This window comes from Bolinopsis microptera, unplaced genomic scaffold (assembly GCF_026151205.1).
Source record: "Bolinopsis microptera isolate Bmic1 unplaced genomic scaffold, MBARI_Bmic_1.0 sca65, whole genome shotgun sequence".
NCBI classification, from domain to species: Eukaryota; Metazoa; Ctenophora; class Tentaculata; order Lobata; family Bolinopsidae; genus Bolinopsis; species Bolinopsis microptera.
In genome coordinates this window covers 1-18698 of record NW_026971837.1, presented here as the reverse complement: position 1 = coordinate 18698, position 18698 = coordinate 1, and the positions used below count along the sequence as shown (strand labels likewise).

General features: G+C 39.0%; 1 protein-coding gene across 1 annotated transcript; it reads left to right on the top strand.

The window, feature by feature from the left end:
- Positions 1-5181: 5181 nt before the first annotated feature.
- LOC134825763 (uncharacterized) lies at positions 5182-14220 on the top strand. The gene is made up of 7 exons (XM_063837969.1): positions 5182-5262; positions 5378-5447; positions 5710-5897; positions 6006-6149; positions 7204-7312; positions 8234-8308; positions 14109-14220. Exons 1-7 carry the CDS (start codon positions 5195-5197, stop codon positions 14187-14189), a joined length of 735 nt encoding a protein of 244 aa, XP_063694039.1. The 5' UTR covers positions 5182-5194; the 3' UTR covers positions 14190-14220.
- The last annotated feature ends 4478 nt before the right edge of the window (positions 14221-18698 follow it).

Sequence of the window (18698 nt, the reverse complement as noted above, 5' to 3'; positions counted from 1 at the left end):
CAAGACAAATCTATCTTTTCTTGAAATAACTGCACGAAAGAGTCAAATGTATTACAGCTGTGGTGGAACCTATCTATATCGTTTTCTATTTCAAGACAGAGCTTCTCTAAGTTAGCATTACTATAGTCGTAGTGTATAGTAATTTTGTCTGATGAATCAGGTGGTGGCACAGAGTCAGGGGAAAGTTCAATAAGAGTGAATATAGGGTGATGGTGGGAGATCTTGTCAGATATCACACCAGAAATAAGGGATTGATCTACGACATTGGTATGAATATTGTCAATACAGGTCCTGGAACAGCCAGGCATTTGGTGAGTTGGTAATGATATGGTTGGTATGAAGCCGTTGTTGAATATTATTTCTTGAAATTTGTCCTCTGATGGAGATGGGTCGTTCAAAATGTTAACATTGAAATCACCAAGAATATATACTTTTTTGCCATTCAGTTTTGATAGAATACATTCATACGCTTTGTTGAACATCTCAAGTGATGCGTTTGGGGGACGGTATATAACCCCTACGACAGTTGGATCTTGCAAGCTAGTGATTGATACAAACAGTGATTCTATGTGTTCATTACAGAGAGATAAGTCAGTGATTTTGTTAAAGTTAAGGGAATCGTGTAGGTAAAGACACACTCCTGACCCTTTACCCTTGAACTGGTTTTTCTCTTGGCAAAAGTAGCGTGATTGGTAACAAGAGGAGTATCCGTTAAGCTGATACAGAGTTCCATTTTCGGGATTAGTGTTTGTTTCTGCAAGGCCGATAACAGAGAAATTTGTGGTCGATACAAGACAATTCAACTGCAAAGTTGTCAAAGTTTGATGCATTTCCATCAATATTTAGAAATAATTTGGACAAATATTTAGCTGAATTTTTAGGTAGGATGGTGGCATTCAACTCTGTTATTGAGAATGTTTTGCAATTTTCAAGAATCATTGAGCTATTGTAGATAGATTCAATATAATTAACTGGCTCATCATCAATGAGGCCATTGTTTGCAAAGTGGGGAGCTTGGTAGAAAGGGTTATACCGAACGATATCATTGGCATCAGTGCATATTTTGCAGTATGTTGCATCTCGAAATTTGACTATGTTATCATCAGTTTTGCATTTTTTGTGCATTATTTTGTCACACATCTGACAAGTTATGAATGGATGTCCAGCACGCACAGGTCTATTGCAGCAGCAGCAAATTTCGCATATTAGTTTGGCTATCATGACATAACTACGGATCTACGAGAACGTGGGGAAAATCTTTTTTGGGCCTTGGTAACATCACTGAACAACCTCCCATCAACAGGGCTACCTAGGATCTTATGGGCAATTGCCCGGGAGAGTTTAAAGATACCGCTTGACCCCAGGTGGATTGGGTCATCCGGCTTCTTGTATCTACAAAACTGCTTGTCCAGTAGACCCTCCTCATCAACAAAACTATCAAAATCTAAAGTGCCTATTCTAGTATTAGTATTACAGTACCCAAATAATAAACTATTAAACTCCATGGCTCTGTCATTCAGCCAGGAGGACCTAGTTGGAAGGATGGGTGAAACTATAACTTTAGAGTATGGACACATATCACAAATATTCTTGAGCTTCTTTGTCAGCTCATTAGCCCAATGTTTAACATCACCCCCTCCCCTCTTGATATTATTTACACCACAGTGTACTACAACGTTCTTGTATCCTACACAAAGAAGAGGGTCTAACTGATCTATTGTGAAACATTCAATTCTTTTCCCAGGCAGTTTGTGACCAAATGTTCCTTTACCAGCCCCAAATTTGAGGAACCGGGTGTTTGAATCACCAATAATCAATGTCGCATTGGTGCTCCTGCTTACGTAGCGAAAGGTTATACTGTATCTCAATTCCCTCTTTTCTGTGCTCTTATCAATTCGGTGGTCCCACAGAAACTGGGACTGTTTGCTCATCACATAGAGACTACATCCCTCTATTGTCTCTACGATTTCTCCTTCAAGTTGATCCTTTTTTGTGAATTTGACCGAGCAATCACCACCTAAGGATACTGTAAAAATGGAACTATCATGGACCAATGATTGCTCGTTATCAGAGTGCTTAGGAAGAAAGCTGTTCCCGTCGGTGTACCGATTTATCAAGCACTGGTTGATTGTTGAACTAGGACATTCTTCCTTTATCTTGGAGACAAGCTTATTAAGAACCTCAGGAAATTCTGTTGATGTCGGTTTTTCAGCTTTAGCCCCCGGGTACTGATAAGGTTCGCCAAAGCTCACAACCCCATGTCCATTTTCGGAGTTACTATCAAAGGCTTCCTTCTGTTGGTCTAAGAAAACTGAGAGCTCAGAGTTCAATTTTTCATCTACAAATTCTGGGACATACGACAGAATGTGCTTGGACTTAGGGTCGTCTACACTTGCATGCTTCTGTGCATCTAGGAGAAGCTGTTCTTGGTCTGTTTCACATGGAGCAGGTGACCTTATATGGAAAGGAGGCATGGGCAGATCAGGGGTGGAAACATTTGACGACCTACTGTTTTTAAAACAGTTGATGTCAAGTTTGAGCTCAGCAAGCTTGTTGTTGATAGAGTCAAGAGTTTTGAGATGGCTATCATTGTCTTTGAGGTTCTTGATGGACATCTGGATGGCTTCTAGAGAATGGTGTATAGAGCTACCATCAGATGTAGTGTGACCCGTTGGCATGCTCATGCTGCAGGGAGCTGACAAGTAGGAGGGGGACTTGACTTCATTGTCAACTCTATGTCCATTCACCACAGCGCAAACACTTTCAGCAAGACCTAGCAGGGATAGGAGACCTTCTGCTAGGGTGAGCTTGTTCAGGGATGAGCAGCTCTTGATCATGTGTGGAGTAATGATTGCGAACTTATTTACTTCAAGTTTTAAGATACTGCAAATGTTAATCTTGATTAAGTCTACCTCGGAGCGTAGGTTCTGTGCATGGGTTAACAGATAGGTGTCGAGGGGAGCAGATCTATTTGAGAAGAAACTAAGGAGACTGCTAACATTTTTGTCTTCTTCTGTGTCCTGATTTTCTGAATGAATTATTTTATCGACATCTCTAAGCATTTCGTCAATATCATCAATGACTGAAGCTGAGGAAGTGGTGGGTGTATCCTGATCGGGAACCGTAGTGGATAAAGTCTGGTCTGCAGCAGGTTGAGGTTTCTCACACTTTTCTGTTTGAGTGTCAGTGGGGGTTTCCATCATGGTGAAGAAGCAATGGGGGTACCAGGCAGACCAGGGGGCACTTTCACGTCCAACTAGCACACTCACTGAAAAGAAGGAAGAGCAGAAAGTAGTTTGAAATGTTCTGTTGTGGAAAACAATGAAAGTGTAAACTGGATTAGTCAAAATGATTCAAAAGATTGAAAAATTGAAAAATTGAACAGACTGACGGACTACGACACATGGGACAAGAGAGTGAGTGAGTATGAAAAATATGAGGTGGTTGGACTGGCAAGCCCTATCATTTAATCAGAATACATTACATATAATCCATAAGCTATATATATGTCAGCCTGTTCATGGAGCACAGCCCCAAAAGTTATCGGGAGTGAAGTTCAAGTTTTAAGTCTAAAATTCTTTCAACACTATCTACACATTAATCAGGGTTGTCCAATTGTCCAATTGTGGATTGTGGTGTGAATGGAGTTATACATTGCCAAACAGAAACATCATTCACTACAACTACTTAACTTCTTAACAGGTTAAGAGTGCCAGTCTTCTGTTTCAGCACCCCCTGGACCATCATAGTACCCCCGATGCAGTTGACTTTAGCAAGCCATGGACATATTGGACATCCTCAAATTATTTGTTATATAGTAGTGTTGAAAGTATTAAGTGGAGATACAGTTCTGATTAACAAATCACTGATTCCACGATTTGACTAGTATATAGCTCTTGCAGCTGTTTAGTTGACAGGGTGTATCACATTATGTTGTACATATCATGAATGAATTTTTGGGGATACGACTCAGTTTCAAATTGTTCATGTCCGCAGCAGCAGTTCAATAAGTCCTAAAATCCGATCAGCCTCTATACTAATGTCTAATCTTAAAGAAAATGAATGGACCAAATGAATAAGTTCCTGGCGGAATTTTGCCTTGAAATTCCTGACAAAGATTTTGGAACATAATATAAAAACTTTTTTATTTTTTTAAACTAATTACAACACTACAAATCTATTACATTTATTGAGTGGAACTATGTAAAAGGGGATCGTTGCTAGCGTTAAAACTGTTTTAACCCTGCCATAGTCAGTTGAAAGTCTGATAGCATATGTTCCGTTTGATTTGACCAAACTAATGCCTTTCATTGCTTTATAACATGGCTATCAATGTTTTAAGAAGTTGAGTTAAATTTGAGGCAAGCTATTGGAGGTTAATTGGTCGCCTTTTTTTATGAGACACTCTGAATTATTTCATTAAGGTTAAAGACAGAAAAAGTTTTCAGAGAGTACACTCCTGACTACCTCAAACTCTCAGTACACATGTCTTCAGTGGTCAGTTATACCACATTGTGAATTGTGATGGATTGAAGTTTTACATTTGTACTGTCTTTTTGGGCGAAGAAGAAGGGCATTATACATATATCGGGCGAGTACGGTAATGTTATGCTTATGTAAGCTTTCATTCAAGATCCATCCTAATCATTAATGGCAGCAATCAGTTGCAGTGGCGTAACGAAGGGCCCCGCTGACCAGTGGCGTAACAACCGCCCCTGCTAACCCTGCTAGCAGGGGGGCGGCACCTTAGGGGGGCGGCATTTTCCTGGATTGTAGGTCTGATTTCATGGAAAAAGCGCCTTATTGGTGTACTACCCTGTCGAATTTAGCGTTCGGTCGACGTGAAAAAAATATTTGGGGTACCATTGTTGCTTCAGGGGGCGGCAAAAAGGTGTAGGGGGCGGCAAAAAAGTACCTGACCTTTTTTTTTTTTTTTTTTTCTTTTTTTTAGGGACACAAAAATTTAGGGGCGGAAAAGGGGCGGCAAATTTCAATCAGCAGGGGGGCAGCACAAAGTAACGTTACGCCATTGCCGCTGACCTCGCTGTGGGGGGCGCCATCTTTTTTCGGCAGGGGGCGTCAACAGGCAACGTTACGCCACTGGCAGCAATCAATATAATGGCGTTTAAATGAATTGTTAATGATAATTGTACTGATTTTATAAATTCAATACAATTTAGCAAAACAAGTCTGGATGTATAAGCAGACCAATATCAAGAAATCTGTGAAGAAGAGTGGGTCTTTAGAATCTGCCTCTGACAGGTATGGGTTTACTCAATCATTACCAAAATACTTTGCATACTAAATTAATTTGTAACAATCTTAACTATGCAATAAATGAATTCAAATTGTAGTTTAAATAGAACATTTGTTTTAGGTCTGTGTCTCCAAACGACATTATGGGGGCAAATGAGAACAAATCTTCCACAGTGAAGAATCGACAACAGGTTTTGGCATAAAATTCATTTAAAAAATGTGATATTTAAACTGACAAGGTAATTTAATTGACAATGATAATAGCCAGTACATGGGAATTCCTGTATAAGACATGATAAAATGATAAATGTAACAAACAATCATGCTGAAGGACCATGTAGGTTATTTAATAGATCACAGCACAGACATAATAATTATTGTCAAAAGTATTTTAATCTGTTTTTTTCCCAATTGTCTATTTTAACCATGTTTTAAATCCAAAAATGCTATCAGATAATCCCTAAAAAGACCAAATCTGATAATGTAAAGACTGGAATAACGAAACCAAAACCAACAACCAAGTCTTCCACCAAATCAGCAATAAAAACATCTCCTGTAAAGCAAACAAAAGCGAGCAGCAATGCCAACTCAAAGCTTCCTAGAGTCAAAACTGGGAGTGCTACTCCGCCTACTCGTGCCAAGTGAGTTTATGTTTCTATTTGCACACAATAATATTATGTTTTCAATCTTCTGAGACAAACTTGTTTATTCCTTTCTGTCTCAATCCTTGACCATTTTCCTTTAATCAGCACAAAGAATTTGAACAGTGCAAAAAGCCCTCCTAATCTCAAAGCAGCAAAAAGTCCTCGGTCCTCAAACGATCCCAAAGCAGTGAATCCCAATTGGAAGGTGCCCTGTGTGAGCCCCCCTCTGGGAAAGGCATCTCCTGTCAAGTAACTAGTTCACTTTATTCTTTTAATTATAACACCCTTCAAATCATCTTCAATTATTCAAAATAAATCAATCCCAAATACTAAAATATGTTTGCTAATTACTGTAACAGATACTAATGAGTAATGACTGTAATCGATATTAATGACTGTAATTGATACTATATTACTATATATAAAGCGAGACGATATATATCTGTGCCATTTTACTGACACCACGGCATCAACTTTAACGCAACTTTCCGCAAAAACCGCAAAAGATATACAACTGAAACTTTTTTGACTGGATCAAATGCTTTAATGGCCTCCAAATCAGCATGAAAAAATAAAAATTGGCCAAGGAATAGTGATTTTAGAGCCCCAAGTGGACCCCCAAGTGGTGTCAAAAACGCGAATTAAATAGGTAATAATTATTTTAGTCTCTCGAGTCTTGACACTGCCTACGTACGGGGTAGACAGCCACGGATGATTTTGTCTGTGAGCTTTTCATCACTTCCTGACATGAGCCAGACCTCAGCTGGATCCTTCCTTTTCCTTTTTCTTTACTTCCCGTTCAGTCTACCTCTTCATCATCAGTTTGAGTTGCTTCCGTGCTTCGCCTTGCATTCGAACTTTGCCTCCACAGTTCACCACGGCACCTCTTTTGGATGCCTCCTGCCAGGCAACACTAGCTCTCAGACACTGGCTAACTTACAGCGCACAGTTTAGTTTCTGTGTCTTTTCTGTGGCCGTGTATTCCGTTTTATGCCACCCTCTCTGCCGTTCTCGCGCTATCGCTCACCCACTCCTCAGTCCTCAGTGGGCTGTTCATTTGACAGAGTTACTGGCTGGCACTCCCATCATCTTCTCACTCACCATCACTGCCCAATCAAATTTATGCAATCAAAATCACTATACACCCATAATCATATGATCAAAACACAAAGCTTTGAAATAACGTTACTGTAATGTTCCAAATTATATTTTAAATGTTTAAAAATTAAAAAAAAGACACCATTTAGGGTTATATTATACGGGTTCCTGCTAGTTACTGTAATTGATGCTAACATTTCCTCAGACCACTACCAGGTCGGGGAGGACCTAAGAAACTAAAGAAGGTGTTTAATCCCCCTACCCTCTTCTCGATGTGTAAAGCCGCTGTGTCCTCTATTGTCATTTCCCCTCAGGTAAACTGTAGTATTATAGTGTATATTCTCAGTTGTTTGCTGCATTATATTAACGTTTTGTAGTTCGCCAGAATCTTGTAGTGTAATATCACACATCTCATATCTATCTAGTGCTACAGCTTTACAAATGTGCAAAAATGTTAAAAAAATTTCACACAAAACAAACTTATGTTTATCAGCTCTTCTGTAAAGGTATTGTTCTTATGTTTTGAGGGGTCCTATTATTTTATATGGTAATTGATAATCAACCCAAGTATCAGTAATGCACAGAACTTAAGAAATATGACTTACTTTTTGTACTGTACTGTACTGTACTGTACTGTACTGTACTGTACTGTACTGTACTGTACTGTACTGTACTGTACTGTACTGTACTGTACTGTACTGTACTGTACTGTACTGTACTGTACTGTACTGTACTGTACTGTACTGTATTTAACGGTAATGATTTTCAAGTCACGCTTCACGCTCTAACTATTCTACAAACAAATGCTCAATAAAGTGCTTTATTTCACGCTATTATCATTACAGAACACTATTGCAGACACAGTAGGTCATTACTTGTTGGTGTATTAGGTTTCAGTTTGCACTAGTGACTTGTCTGTCTGAATTACAAACGTTGTTCATGATCATTCATCATATTACTTGATGAGCGCAAATAAGATTATTACAGTGGGTGATTACGTAATAAAGTGGTTTAATTCTCTATCTGTCTAATTAAGTTGCTGAGAGAGATTAATTTGTTGCAAATAATTGTAATCTCTATAATACTAGTTATTATTATAATTCTAATTAGTTTCAGATCAATACAAAACAAATTGTACATCTCTTTCAAGAGCTGCTGGATCTGAAATAAATAGTTTTGTAAAATGTGCCCTGCAGTTAATATGAAGAAGACCTTGTTACCTGTGTTATTATCAGGTGGACGAAGAAGCGAAGGAGTTTCTAAAACGGCGACTTTTCAGTCAGGCACTCTTCGGAACCGTGTGGGAAGTGGTGAGTAAAGTAATGCTATATTGTTATTGAATATATCCAATTATCTTAGTGTCCAATTATTGTAGTGTCTTGAATATTGGGGGCGGGAGGGGGGGGGGGGGGGGGGGGGGGGTGTACAACAGAGTGCAACTTAATAACCGTATATACAAATTGTGATAGAAATCCTTTTAACATGCCTTGCGGATAGAATTTTGCAGGATTGTTGCAGAAATATTTATTAATTTCCACAGTAGGTAGTAGTACTATTTTATCATGCTCGTATAACCCCTGTAGAATGAGATCCTTGTAGAGACATGTTACTGAGGGTACAGAGGGCCCCTATCTGCCACTTTAACCTAGTTACCCTCTATTAATCTAAATAACTCACCCCGCTCTAGAGCTCTATAATTCCTCTTGTTTTCCTTTTCCTGAAGTTGTGTTGGGAAGTACCAGTGACATCACCATATCAAATATGCTTTAAACGTTGTAGTTAATACGTCAATCCTCCTATTATGTTAATCACTTTACTGAAGTAATATAGAAACTAATCTTGGCACACACGTTACTAAGTACTAGATCCGATTCTCATTTAATGTCGTCCTGAGTTGCTGGCTAGTTGTTAGCTCGGACAACAAAATAATTGTTAGCTCGGACAAAAAAATAACAAATCGTTCCGTTCTTTGATCCTTTTGAATGCTTTTGTTTGATCTAAATTTTAGCAAGAACGGCAATTTCTTGTGTTACTTTTCACATTGATCCGATTGAGTGGACCGCTTTTTGTATCAATTAGATCTAGTAGTATATAGTGTAGTGTGAAATTCAGTTTCGTTTATTTCAACTTTCTCCGGACAATATTAAAATAATTGTCATTTACTTGTTAATATATATCTGTGTGTGATCTGTGTATATTATGTATATTACTGTCAAATAGAGATCTGAGTATTTGTAGTAGATCCTTGTACCTGTGTAAACAATGATCCCACAAAAACACAGTGTCTAGAGAGCTGTGCAGTAGTAGAGACCTGCACCTAGTTGTACAATACCTGCACCTCTGTGAAACACAGACACTATCAGTAATAGTGTTATCCTTATCAGTAACAGTGTTATCAGTAACCAGAGAGAGAGATACTACAACAGCTGATATAGTCACGTCCAGCGTTTCTCTTGTCGCTGATATATAAACTATCTAGAGAGGGTACTACTAAGTAAGGGTATGGAAGGTCTCTACTCCGGTGTGGGCTGCTGTTCTGTGTTAGTCTGCTGTGTCTGTACAGCACTAGTTATCCGCAACAACATCTTTCAAATACAGGTTTGTAACATATTTACTTGTAGTTTTATTAGCACAGACAGTGCTACTTGGAGTCTGGAGATGTTGTTAAAACATCAGCCACATACCTTAAATTATTAGTACTAGCATTTATATATAGTAGTATATGATACTATATATGAATACTATATAAATATGTTGAAAATATTAGAACATTATTTGTTCTGTGCACTGTTTTTATGAGCTAAGTTGACCGGTTCAAAAGTGCAAACGCATGCTTTAAATCAAACTCTGTATTAGCTAAAAACGTGACGGACGTAAAATAATAGTGCCAATTAACGGAACGTATTAAACGAAATAAACGAGTTAAGTGGAGAGATGACATTGTTGATTAATATAATATAATAGGTTATTAATTCTTTAGTGTACATTATTTTCATTTTTACCATAATTTTTTAATATCGTCGAATTATAATATGATAAAATTGATATAATAAATGTTTTTAATATCCTATTGAGGCACATGCCACCACATCACGGGTTTACTACTACTACTACTACTAACCCGATTCCTATGATAGATCATTGCCCGTACTACTGATCGGTTATACTGTAACATGAGATTTGAATTAGTCAAAGTTTTCTTAAATATTTGATTCATTAGGCGCGCTAAATTTCCTAAATGCGCGATGATGGCCTGTATGACAAACTTCTGCATTTTCTTTGTTTCGCATATTTGCTCAGCTTTTGTTATGTCTGGCTCATTATATTGATAGATTATATTTTGTTGACGTTTCCTCGCTGAATTTTATCCTTAATATTTTACTTTTTATCCGATACAAAATTAAATAAAGAATAAGAGGAAAACGCCATATATAAATTAACCCTGAGAAAAGGGAATTGGATGTAAGTACGGACCAAACTGCATCGCCTCCTCCCTGCGCATGCCCCTGAACCGTCAACTGGTGAATAAAGAGGCCGAGATAGGTCAAAGTTGATAAAAAGGACCAAAAGGATTTAGAAAACTGAAGATTTATTAAGAACTTGAAAACAAAACCGATTACACCTTCTTAATTAAGTATTACAAAATAAAGCCTAATGACCACGCTGCCCAATATTGTTATCTTCAGATTATAAGTAGATACCATCCTGTGTCTAGCAAGTCTACACTAGTAGTATACACTATTACATTCATTTTGTTATACAGATTGAAGAGACTTTGTTTTGAGAGTAACAAATAGCCATCTAACATGCAAAACAAATTAAATAAAACATAATAAATAACACTCGTGCACACTAGTACAGCACGTTAGTAAGAATGCTCTGTTGATAAAAATACTTCAAACTTAGTATCTTCTCTGCTATTCTTAATTTTATTTAAATCGAATCATCACTGTTATTTGATATCGTAACTAGATTAAATTACTTTTAATTAAACTTGATTACTGTTTCCTTGCTAAGTTACTAGTAACTGTCACGTTAGTATCAGTTAAGATGTATCATTGTTTCTGTGTTTCTAAGAATGAGTGGAATGTGAAACATTACCCTTCCCAGACGGATCATTGCTCGTTGTCATGGTATCACACCCTACCCTACCCTAATACGATCCTCTAGTTCCTAGTTATTCTGTATTAGTTCCTACTTTTTCTGTATTAGATTATCATATTTGTGATTATTTATTATTGAGATGCTAGATTAGTCGTACGTTTCGCTCTGCATTTTGTTCAACTGGTTACCTTGTTCAACAATGAAGTTTTCTTCGACTCTTGGTTGTTTTGGCAAAGGAAATCCACATAAGAAGGTTGGTTTATCACGTACACAATACTACATCACCTACATCACCTACATTACCTACGTTACCAGTACTCGTACCCACAAGACTTGATGTTGTAGTTTACTGCAGAGCCTAAGTTCAGTGTCCTTACTCCTTACACTACAACTTTGTTAACCACCTGTTGTATTGCAGTAGTATACGTATATTAGCCTTACACGCTGCCAGATTCTAATATCAGTCTAACAGCTTTCACGTGTCCACCTGTTATCTGCTCAATTAAAGGCCACTATAGGCCACTACAGGCCCCAACAGGCCCCTACAGGCCACTACAGGCCCCTACAGGCCCCTACAGAACCCTACAGAACCCTACAGAACCCTACAGGCCACTACAGGCCCCTACAGAGTACAGGCCACTGTAAAGAAGTATCTTCTCAGCCCCTCTCTTAAGGTTAAAATTCAAAGCCAGGTTAAATTTTGAAAAAGTTCAAGTGAAAAGATTAACCTGAAGGAAATTTAACTTGAAAGAGGTTAATTTAACCTGTTTGGAAGTCCCAGAGAGCAATAAAATTGATCATTTTGCCCCAAATTTTCGGCCTTCCAATGATCATCCGTGACGCCTCTTCGGCCTCAAGGAGGATATTTTACAAGGGTTTTAGGGCACCAGCCACCATATCTCAAAAAATCTCCGTCTCTGACGATTTTGCCCCTCCGCCCGGGCGGAGGGGCAAAATCGTCAGAGACGCCCTTGCGGTCTCTAGGTGATTGTCATTTGGGTGGACACCTTGCCATTTTGCTCCGAACACAATATGACATGTCCGTCACAGGAAGCATACGGAGAAACCCTCAGAGAATTAATAATAACTCAATCTGATGTTGGAAAAACCTTTTTAAAATTCAGCGGTAATAATCTCTCGCAAAAAAAAGCCAGGTTAAAAAGATGTCAGCTTAATATGTTAATGTGTCACTTATTACCTATGCCCCTAGAGCCCCCCCCCCCCTACATGCCCCGCTAAAGGACCTTGAAGGCCCCTCAAGGCCACTACAGGCCCCTAAAGGCACCTAGATGCCCCGCTAAAGGCCACTAGAGGCCCCTAAAGGCCCCTATATGCCCCGCTAAAGGACCCAAAGGCCCCTACAGGCCCCTACAGGCCCCTAAAGGCCCCTACAAGCCACTAAAGGCCACTACAGGCCCCCAAAGGCCCCTAAAGGCCTCTGCTCTGAGCACCATGGTCCTGTATCCTAGTTTAACAATGAAATAGCACTACTAAACAGACACTAAATGCTCAGTGCTACCTTACAATAGTTAGTTAATGATTAGAGCGCCAGGCTTACACATTACACATCATACTGCACTCAAACTATCCTTCAATCTGAATTCTGGGCACTTCAACAAGCTCTACATATGGGAATTTGTACAGTATTTTACCTAAAATCTTGCAATATTCTTTTAATCTCTTTACAATAAATCGTCCTATCTCATTAATATTAACAAAGGTAATTATAAAGGGGCACTGGTCCCCCTGCTATCTACATAATCACGCACTACCCACAGTGTACAGTGTATAACGTTATATAGTGCACACTGCCCGGCTATTTATATCATTACTCTCATGAGTTGTGAGATTCGTGTTTATCTTTCTGTCTTCTTTCTGTGTGTTTCATCAGTTACAGCTTGTTTGGAGATATCACACAACTAGGAGTGTGAAGGTAGTACTACGCTACATATCAGGATTTCAGACTGATTATTACCCTGTTTAGTGTATACCTGGAGTCTTCACTACTAGTGTGTATAAAACACTCAATTAGAGTAGTTGTCGGAGGTCGGGAGGTGGTCTCCATTGTTAACTGCACCCCACAGAGCACCCCACTTAAGGAGGAACTGGTGGAGTTGTTAAATAAATCAGATTAGTACTGTCGTTCTGAGTTAGTAACAATAGTAATACAGTGTTACACTACACTACTACACTTCTAGGAGGGCTACTTCAGTTCAACAAAATGTATAAATTGTCATGAAGTTTGGAATAAAAAAGAACAAAGAAGTGAAAAAGCAGCGAAGTAGTGAAATCACGGAACTGGTTAAAGACAATACTACTGATTCTAAAGACAATGAGAGGAAGAAAGAGAGAAAGAAGGATAAGATACAAGATCAGATCATTGTAGAGGAGGGTAGCCGTGTAGCTTCTAGCCCGCTAAGTAAAGACGATTCTCCTGTGAGCAATGTTAGGAAGAATAAAGAAAAGAAGAAACTATTTAAGGTATATTATATTAGGACGCAGTGAAACTAGTTATAACATCCTCCATAGTCCATGTGTGATTATCTTAATTGAAACAGTGTTACTCGTACTGTACCGTGTGTATAATATAGGTAATAGTACTACTACTAGTGGTAAAACAGTAGTGGAGAGGGCAACTCTACTCCAGCCCTCATATAATCTTATATGTATAATGTTTATTCTTCTGTTCTATAACAGTACACCCAGGAGTAAGTTAAACAACAGTACCACATACTCAGTACCAGTTCGGTACCACCAGTCACTAGTAAAACCTGCGGAGTTTGGGGGAATTTTGTAGTACATAATGAGGGGTGTTATATTCCGTTAATTAAATTTGTTACTTTGATTCTAACTAGCCAGTCACAGTAAACAGGATAATTACAGCTGGAGAGGACTCTGTATTAAAATTACTCATATATCAGGTTCATACTCTTTGCAGTATTACTTTAGCAGGAGTTTACAATGGTTCAACAGCAACTATTTATCATTCACATTTTCGTATTTCAGTTAACGAAAGAAACGAAATCTAACCGTGTCACTAAGGGTGAGTACCACTTTTCTAACTTTCAATTGGAAACTGAAATCTAAGTTAAGCTATTCTATTCTTTAGAGAGAGAGAGAGAGATGTGTAGAGATGTAAGGATTAGGAATGTATTCTATGATCTATTGGTGGGGTAAACCTAGGAAATACCTGAATGTTTGGACTGGTATCCTAGCAAACTCCCCTCTAACTTATGTGATATTATAATAAAACTACTTGGTGGTCGACTCTTAGCATTGTTACTACTGATTATGGTTTCTCAGTTAGTGTTATGTTTTGTTTAGAGATCTGTACGTTACTATTACTAGTAGTAGTTGTTTTAGATAAGTAGCTAGTTTCGATTTAAATGGAATGTTGCTTCAATTATATGAAATCTACGTATACTGCAGAAGGTAAGTTTTATTCTAATCAAATATTTATCAAATAAATTATGGGGATTATGTGAACCTGATTACTTACATAGTACTATACTATACTTACTAAACATCAGTATAGTAAGTATAGTATTAGCAATACCAACTAGCACTTGCTTACTGAGTCACTAAGAATACAACTAGCACTTGCTAACTGAGTCACTAACAATACCAACTAGCACTTGCTAACTAAGTCACTAACAATACCAACTAGCACTTACTAACTGAGCCACTAAGAATACAACTAGCACTTGCTAACTGAGTCACTAACAATACCAACTAGCACTTGCTAACTAAGTCACTAACAATACCAACTAGCACTTACTAACTGAGCCACTAAGAATACAACTAGCACTTGCTAACTGAGCCACTAGCAATACCAATTAGCACTTGCTAACTGAGCCACTAAGAATACAACTAGCACTTGCTAACTGAGCCACTAGCAATACCAACTAGCACTTGCTAACTGAGTCACTAAGAATACAACCAGCACTTGCTAACTGAGCCACTAAGAATACAACTAGCACTTGCTAACTGAGTCACTAAGAATACAACTAGCACTTGCTAACTGAGTCACTAAGAATACAACTAGCACTTGCTAACTGAGCCACTAAGAATACCAACTAGCACTTGCTAACTGAGCCACTAGCAATACCAATTAGCACTTGCTAACTGAGCCACTAACAATACCAATTAGCACTTGCTAACTGAGCCACTAACAATACCAATTAGCACTTGCTAACTGAGTCACTAAGAATACCAACTAGCACTTGCTAACTGAGCCACTTACAATACCAACTAGCACTTGCTAACTGAGCCACTAAGAATACAACTAGCACTTGCTAACTGAGCCACTAACAATACCAACTAGCACTTGCTAACTGAATCACTAAGAATACCAACTAGCACTTGCTAACTGAGTCACTAAGAATACCAACTAGCACTTGCTAACTGAGCCACTAGCAATACCAATTAGCACTTGCTAACTGAGCCACTAACAATACCAATTAGCACTTGCTAACTGAGTCACTAAGAATACAACTAGCACTTGCTAACTGAGCCACTAAGAATACAACTAGCACTTGCTAATTAAGCCACTATTACCTGACATGTATGGTTATATTCCAACTCCCTTGGTTCCTGTGTAATACTCCGCATAACACCTGGTATCAGCTGGTATCAGCTGTTCTATGTGTGTTTGTAAGTTGTATCGCTACTGTCTACACTATGCTGCTGCAGTATTGCTGTTTACATTATCGGTTATTTTTTATATTATACAGGCTTTTCTTTTAACCTGCTCTGATTATTATTATTTAGTTTTGAAAAAACCAGAATAACTGAAGCCTGCCTGTTAAGAGCACGTGTCATGTTAGCTTAATAGTATTTAATAAATGTTTAGTAAAGTACAATTAATGCAAATTAATGAAAATAACAAGTAATGAACCAGGGTACATTTAGATGGCACATTCCACTAAATTCCAAGTATTGTGGTATTTTAGTAGTCTATTGTTTATAGTATGTATACTATTATACTATATTCACCGCTCTAAATCCATTCTACCCAGTATTGTTAGATGTTTACTATTTGATTCACCACTCTGCTTTCTCCCCTGCTAGCTGGGTACCCTGTGTAAGAGGATAACGTATTGGCCACTCTGCTTTCTCCCCTGCTAGCTGGGTACCCTGTGTAAGAGGATAACGTATTGGCCACTCTGCTTTCTCCCCTGCTAGCTGGGTACCCTGTGTAAGAGGATAACGTATTGGCCACTCTGCTTTCTCCCCTCTAGCTGGGTACCCTGTGTAAGAGGATAACGTATTGGCACTCTGCTTTCTCCCCTGCTAGCTGGGTACCCTGTGTAAGAGGATAACGTATTGGCCACTCTGCTTTCTCCCCTGCTAGCTGGGTACCCTGTGTAAGAGGATAACGTATTGGCTACTCTGCTTTCTCCCCTGCTAGCTGGGTACCCTGTGTAAGAGGATAACGTATTGGCCACTCTGCTTTCTCCCCTGCTAGCTGGGTACCCTGTGTAAGAGGATAACGTATTGGCACTCTGCTTTCTCCCCTGCTAGCTGGGTACCCTGTGTAAGAGGATAACGTATTGGCCACCGTAACGGGATAGTTACAATGTAATATAATATATGATATTGTTTAGGTTTTATTGAGAGAAATATAACATATTCACTATTATATATCCGCATCAGAAATTATTTTTATTACGACTACTAAATCAAATTACCCTATATAATATGATTGAGTTGCAAAAACTAAGTTTATTTTCCAATCCACTCGGTTTCTTGCGTTCTATCCGAGCTCTCGTTTTGACACGTGCATTAGGAAGACTAGCAGGAACCCGTCTTACTATAAAGTGGTGTCAAGACTCAAGAGACTAAAATAATTATTACCTATTTAATTCGCGTTTTTGACACCACTTGGGGGTCCACATTTTGGGCACTAAAATTCTTATTCCTTGGCCAATTTTTTCATACTGATTTGAAGGCCATTAAAGCATTTGACCCAGTCAAAAAAGTTTCAGTTGTATATCTTTTACGGTTTTTGAGGAAAGTCCCGTTAAAGTTGATGCCGTGGTGTCAGTAAAATGGCACGGAACCATATATATCGTCTCGCTTTATATATAGTAACTAGTAAGATGTTAGCATAATATATGCATTTATGCAGCTGTATAATTATTATTGTTTATGTTGCAGTATGTTGCTTCAATGTTTATTTGTTATCATTTGTCTACACAGTTGTTTGCTTCTGTACTTTATTCTGCTAGTCGGACTCTGACGATATAATTACATTGATATTGGCCATTTAGTGTTGCTTCGAGCAAACTTTTAATTAAAACATATATCAGAGAAGGGGGGGGGGGGGGGGGGTATGGTATGGGAAAATAGTTATTTTTTGAAAATTATGCCCATTCTGCCCATCGAAACACGACTCTTATTTTGTCGTTTTTCACAGAACTGCGAAACATATTATTATTGTTTCTGTTAGACTCTTATTTTCCACTACAATTATGTAAATTTGTTGTTGTGAAGTTCATTGATCTCCAATAAATAAAAAAACAAAAGAGTATATCTACATCAAAAGTATCTAAAGAATAGCAAAACATTCCATTCTCACCCAGTTCTCTTAGTGACTCTCTCAGTGACTCTCTCGGTGACTCCCTCAGTGACTCCCTCAGTGACTCCCTCAGTGACTCCCTCAGTGAATCTCTCAGTGTCTCCCTCAGTGACTCCCTCAGTGAATCTCTCAGTGACTCCCTCAGTGACTCTCAGTGACTCTCTTAGTGACTCCCTCAGTAATTCTCTCAGTGTCTCCCTCAGTGACTCCCTCAGTGAATCTCTCAGTGACTCCCTCAGTGACTCTCAGTGACTCTCTCAGTGACTCTCTCAGTGACTCTCTCAGTGACTCCCTCAGTGACCCCCTCAGTGAATCTCTCAGTTACTCTCTCAGTGAATCCCTCAGTGACTCCCTCAGTGACTCCATCAGTGACTCCCTCAGTGACTCCCTCAGTGACTCTCTCAGTGACTCCCTCAGTGACTCTAGCTAATACCTTGTTTTTAGGGTTTAGAGTAAAGCAGTGTTGTGCTTGTACACGCTCCTCGGTAACTTGACTAAATGTTAATTTACTAAACAGTTCACATAGCACCACTTTCAGCAGCACATCAGCTAGATTTTTACCCAAACAGTTCCTGGGGCCAACCATAAACGGGATGTAGCTCCCAGTGGCCGGCCACGGTGATGTCACGTGGTTTGGAGACGTCACGTGGTTGGGGGATGTCATGTGGTTTGGTGATGTCACGTGGTTTGGTGACGTCACGTGGTTTGGTGACGTCATCCTGAGCCACCTGTCAGGAATGAAGCTGTTAGGATTGTCCCAGTAGCGTGGTAGCCTGTGCTGCACGTAAACACACGCCTGTATCTGAGCTCCCCTAGGAATGAGGTACTGGCCCACTGTAGTAGGGGCCGTGTTGGTGCGGTGTGAGACGGGCCCAGGAGGAAACAGCCTCATAGACTCAGCTATACAGGCGTTAAGATAAGGGATATCTCTGTACCAGGCAGGCGAGGAGAGATTAGCTTGTGTTATCTCCCTCACTAACCTCTCTGCCTCTGCCCTTTTGAAGTTAGAGCTATTG

What these genes read in the sequence shown, in the direction of transcription:
- LOC134825763 (XM_063837969.1), top strand. Translation starts at nt 5,195, where the DNA reads ATGTATAAGCAGACCAATATCAAGAAATCTGTGAAGAAGAGTGGGTCT. An exon ending in CAGTGAAGAATCGACAACAG is followed by an intron (nt 5,448 to 5,709) that starts GTTTTGGCATAA and finishes AAATGCTATCAG; the next exon opens with ATAATCCCTAAAAAGACCAA. An exon ending in TCGGAACCGTGTGGGAAGTG is followed by an intron (nt 8,309 to 14,108) that starts GTGAGTAAAGTA and finishes TTCGTATTTCAG; the next exon opens with TTAACGAAAGAAACGAAATC.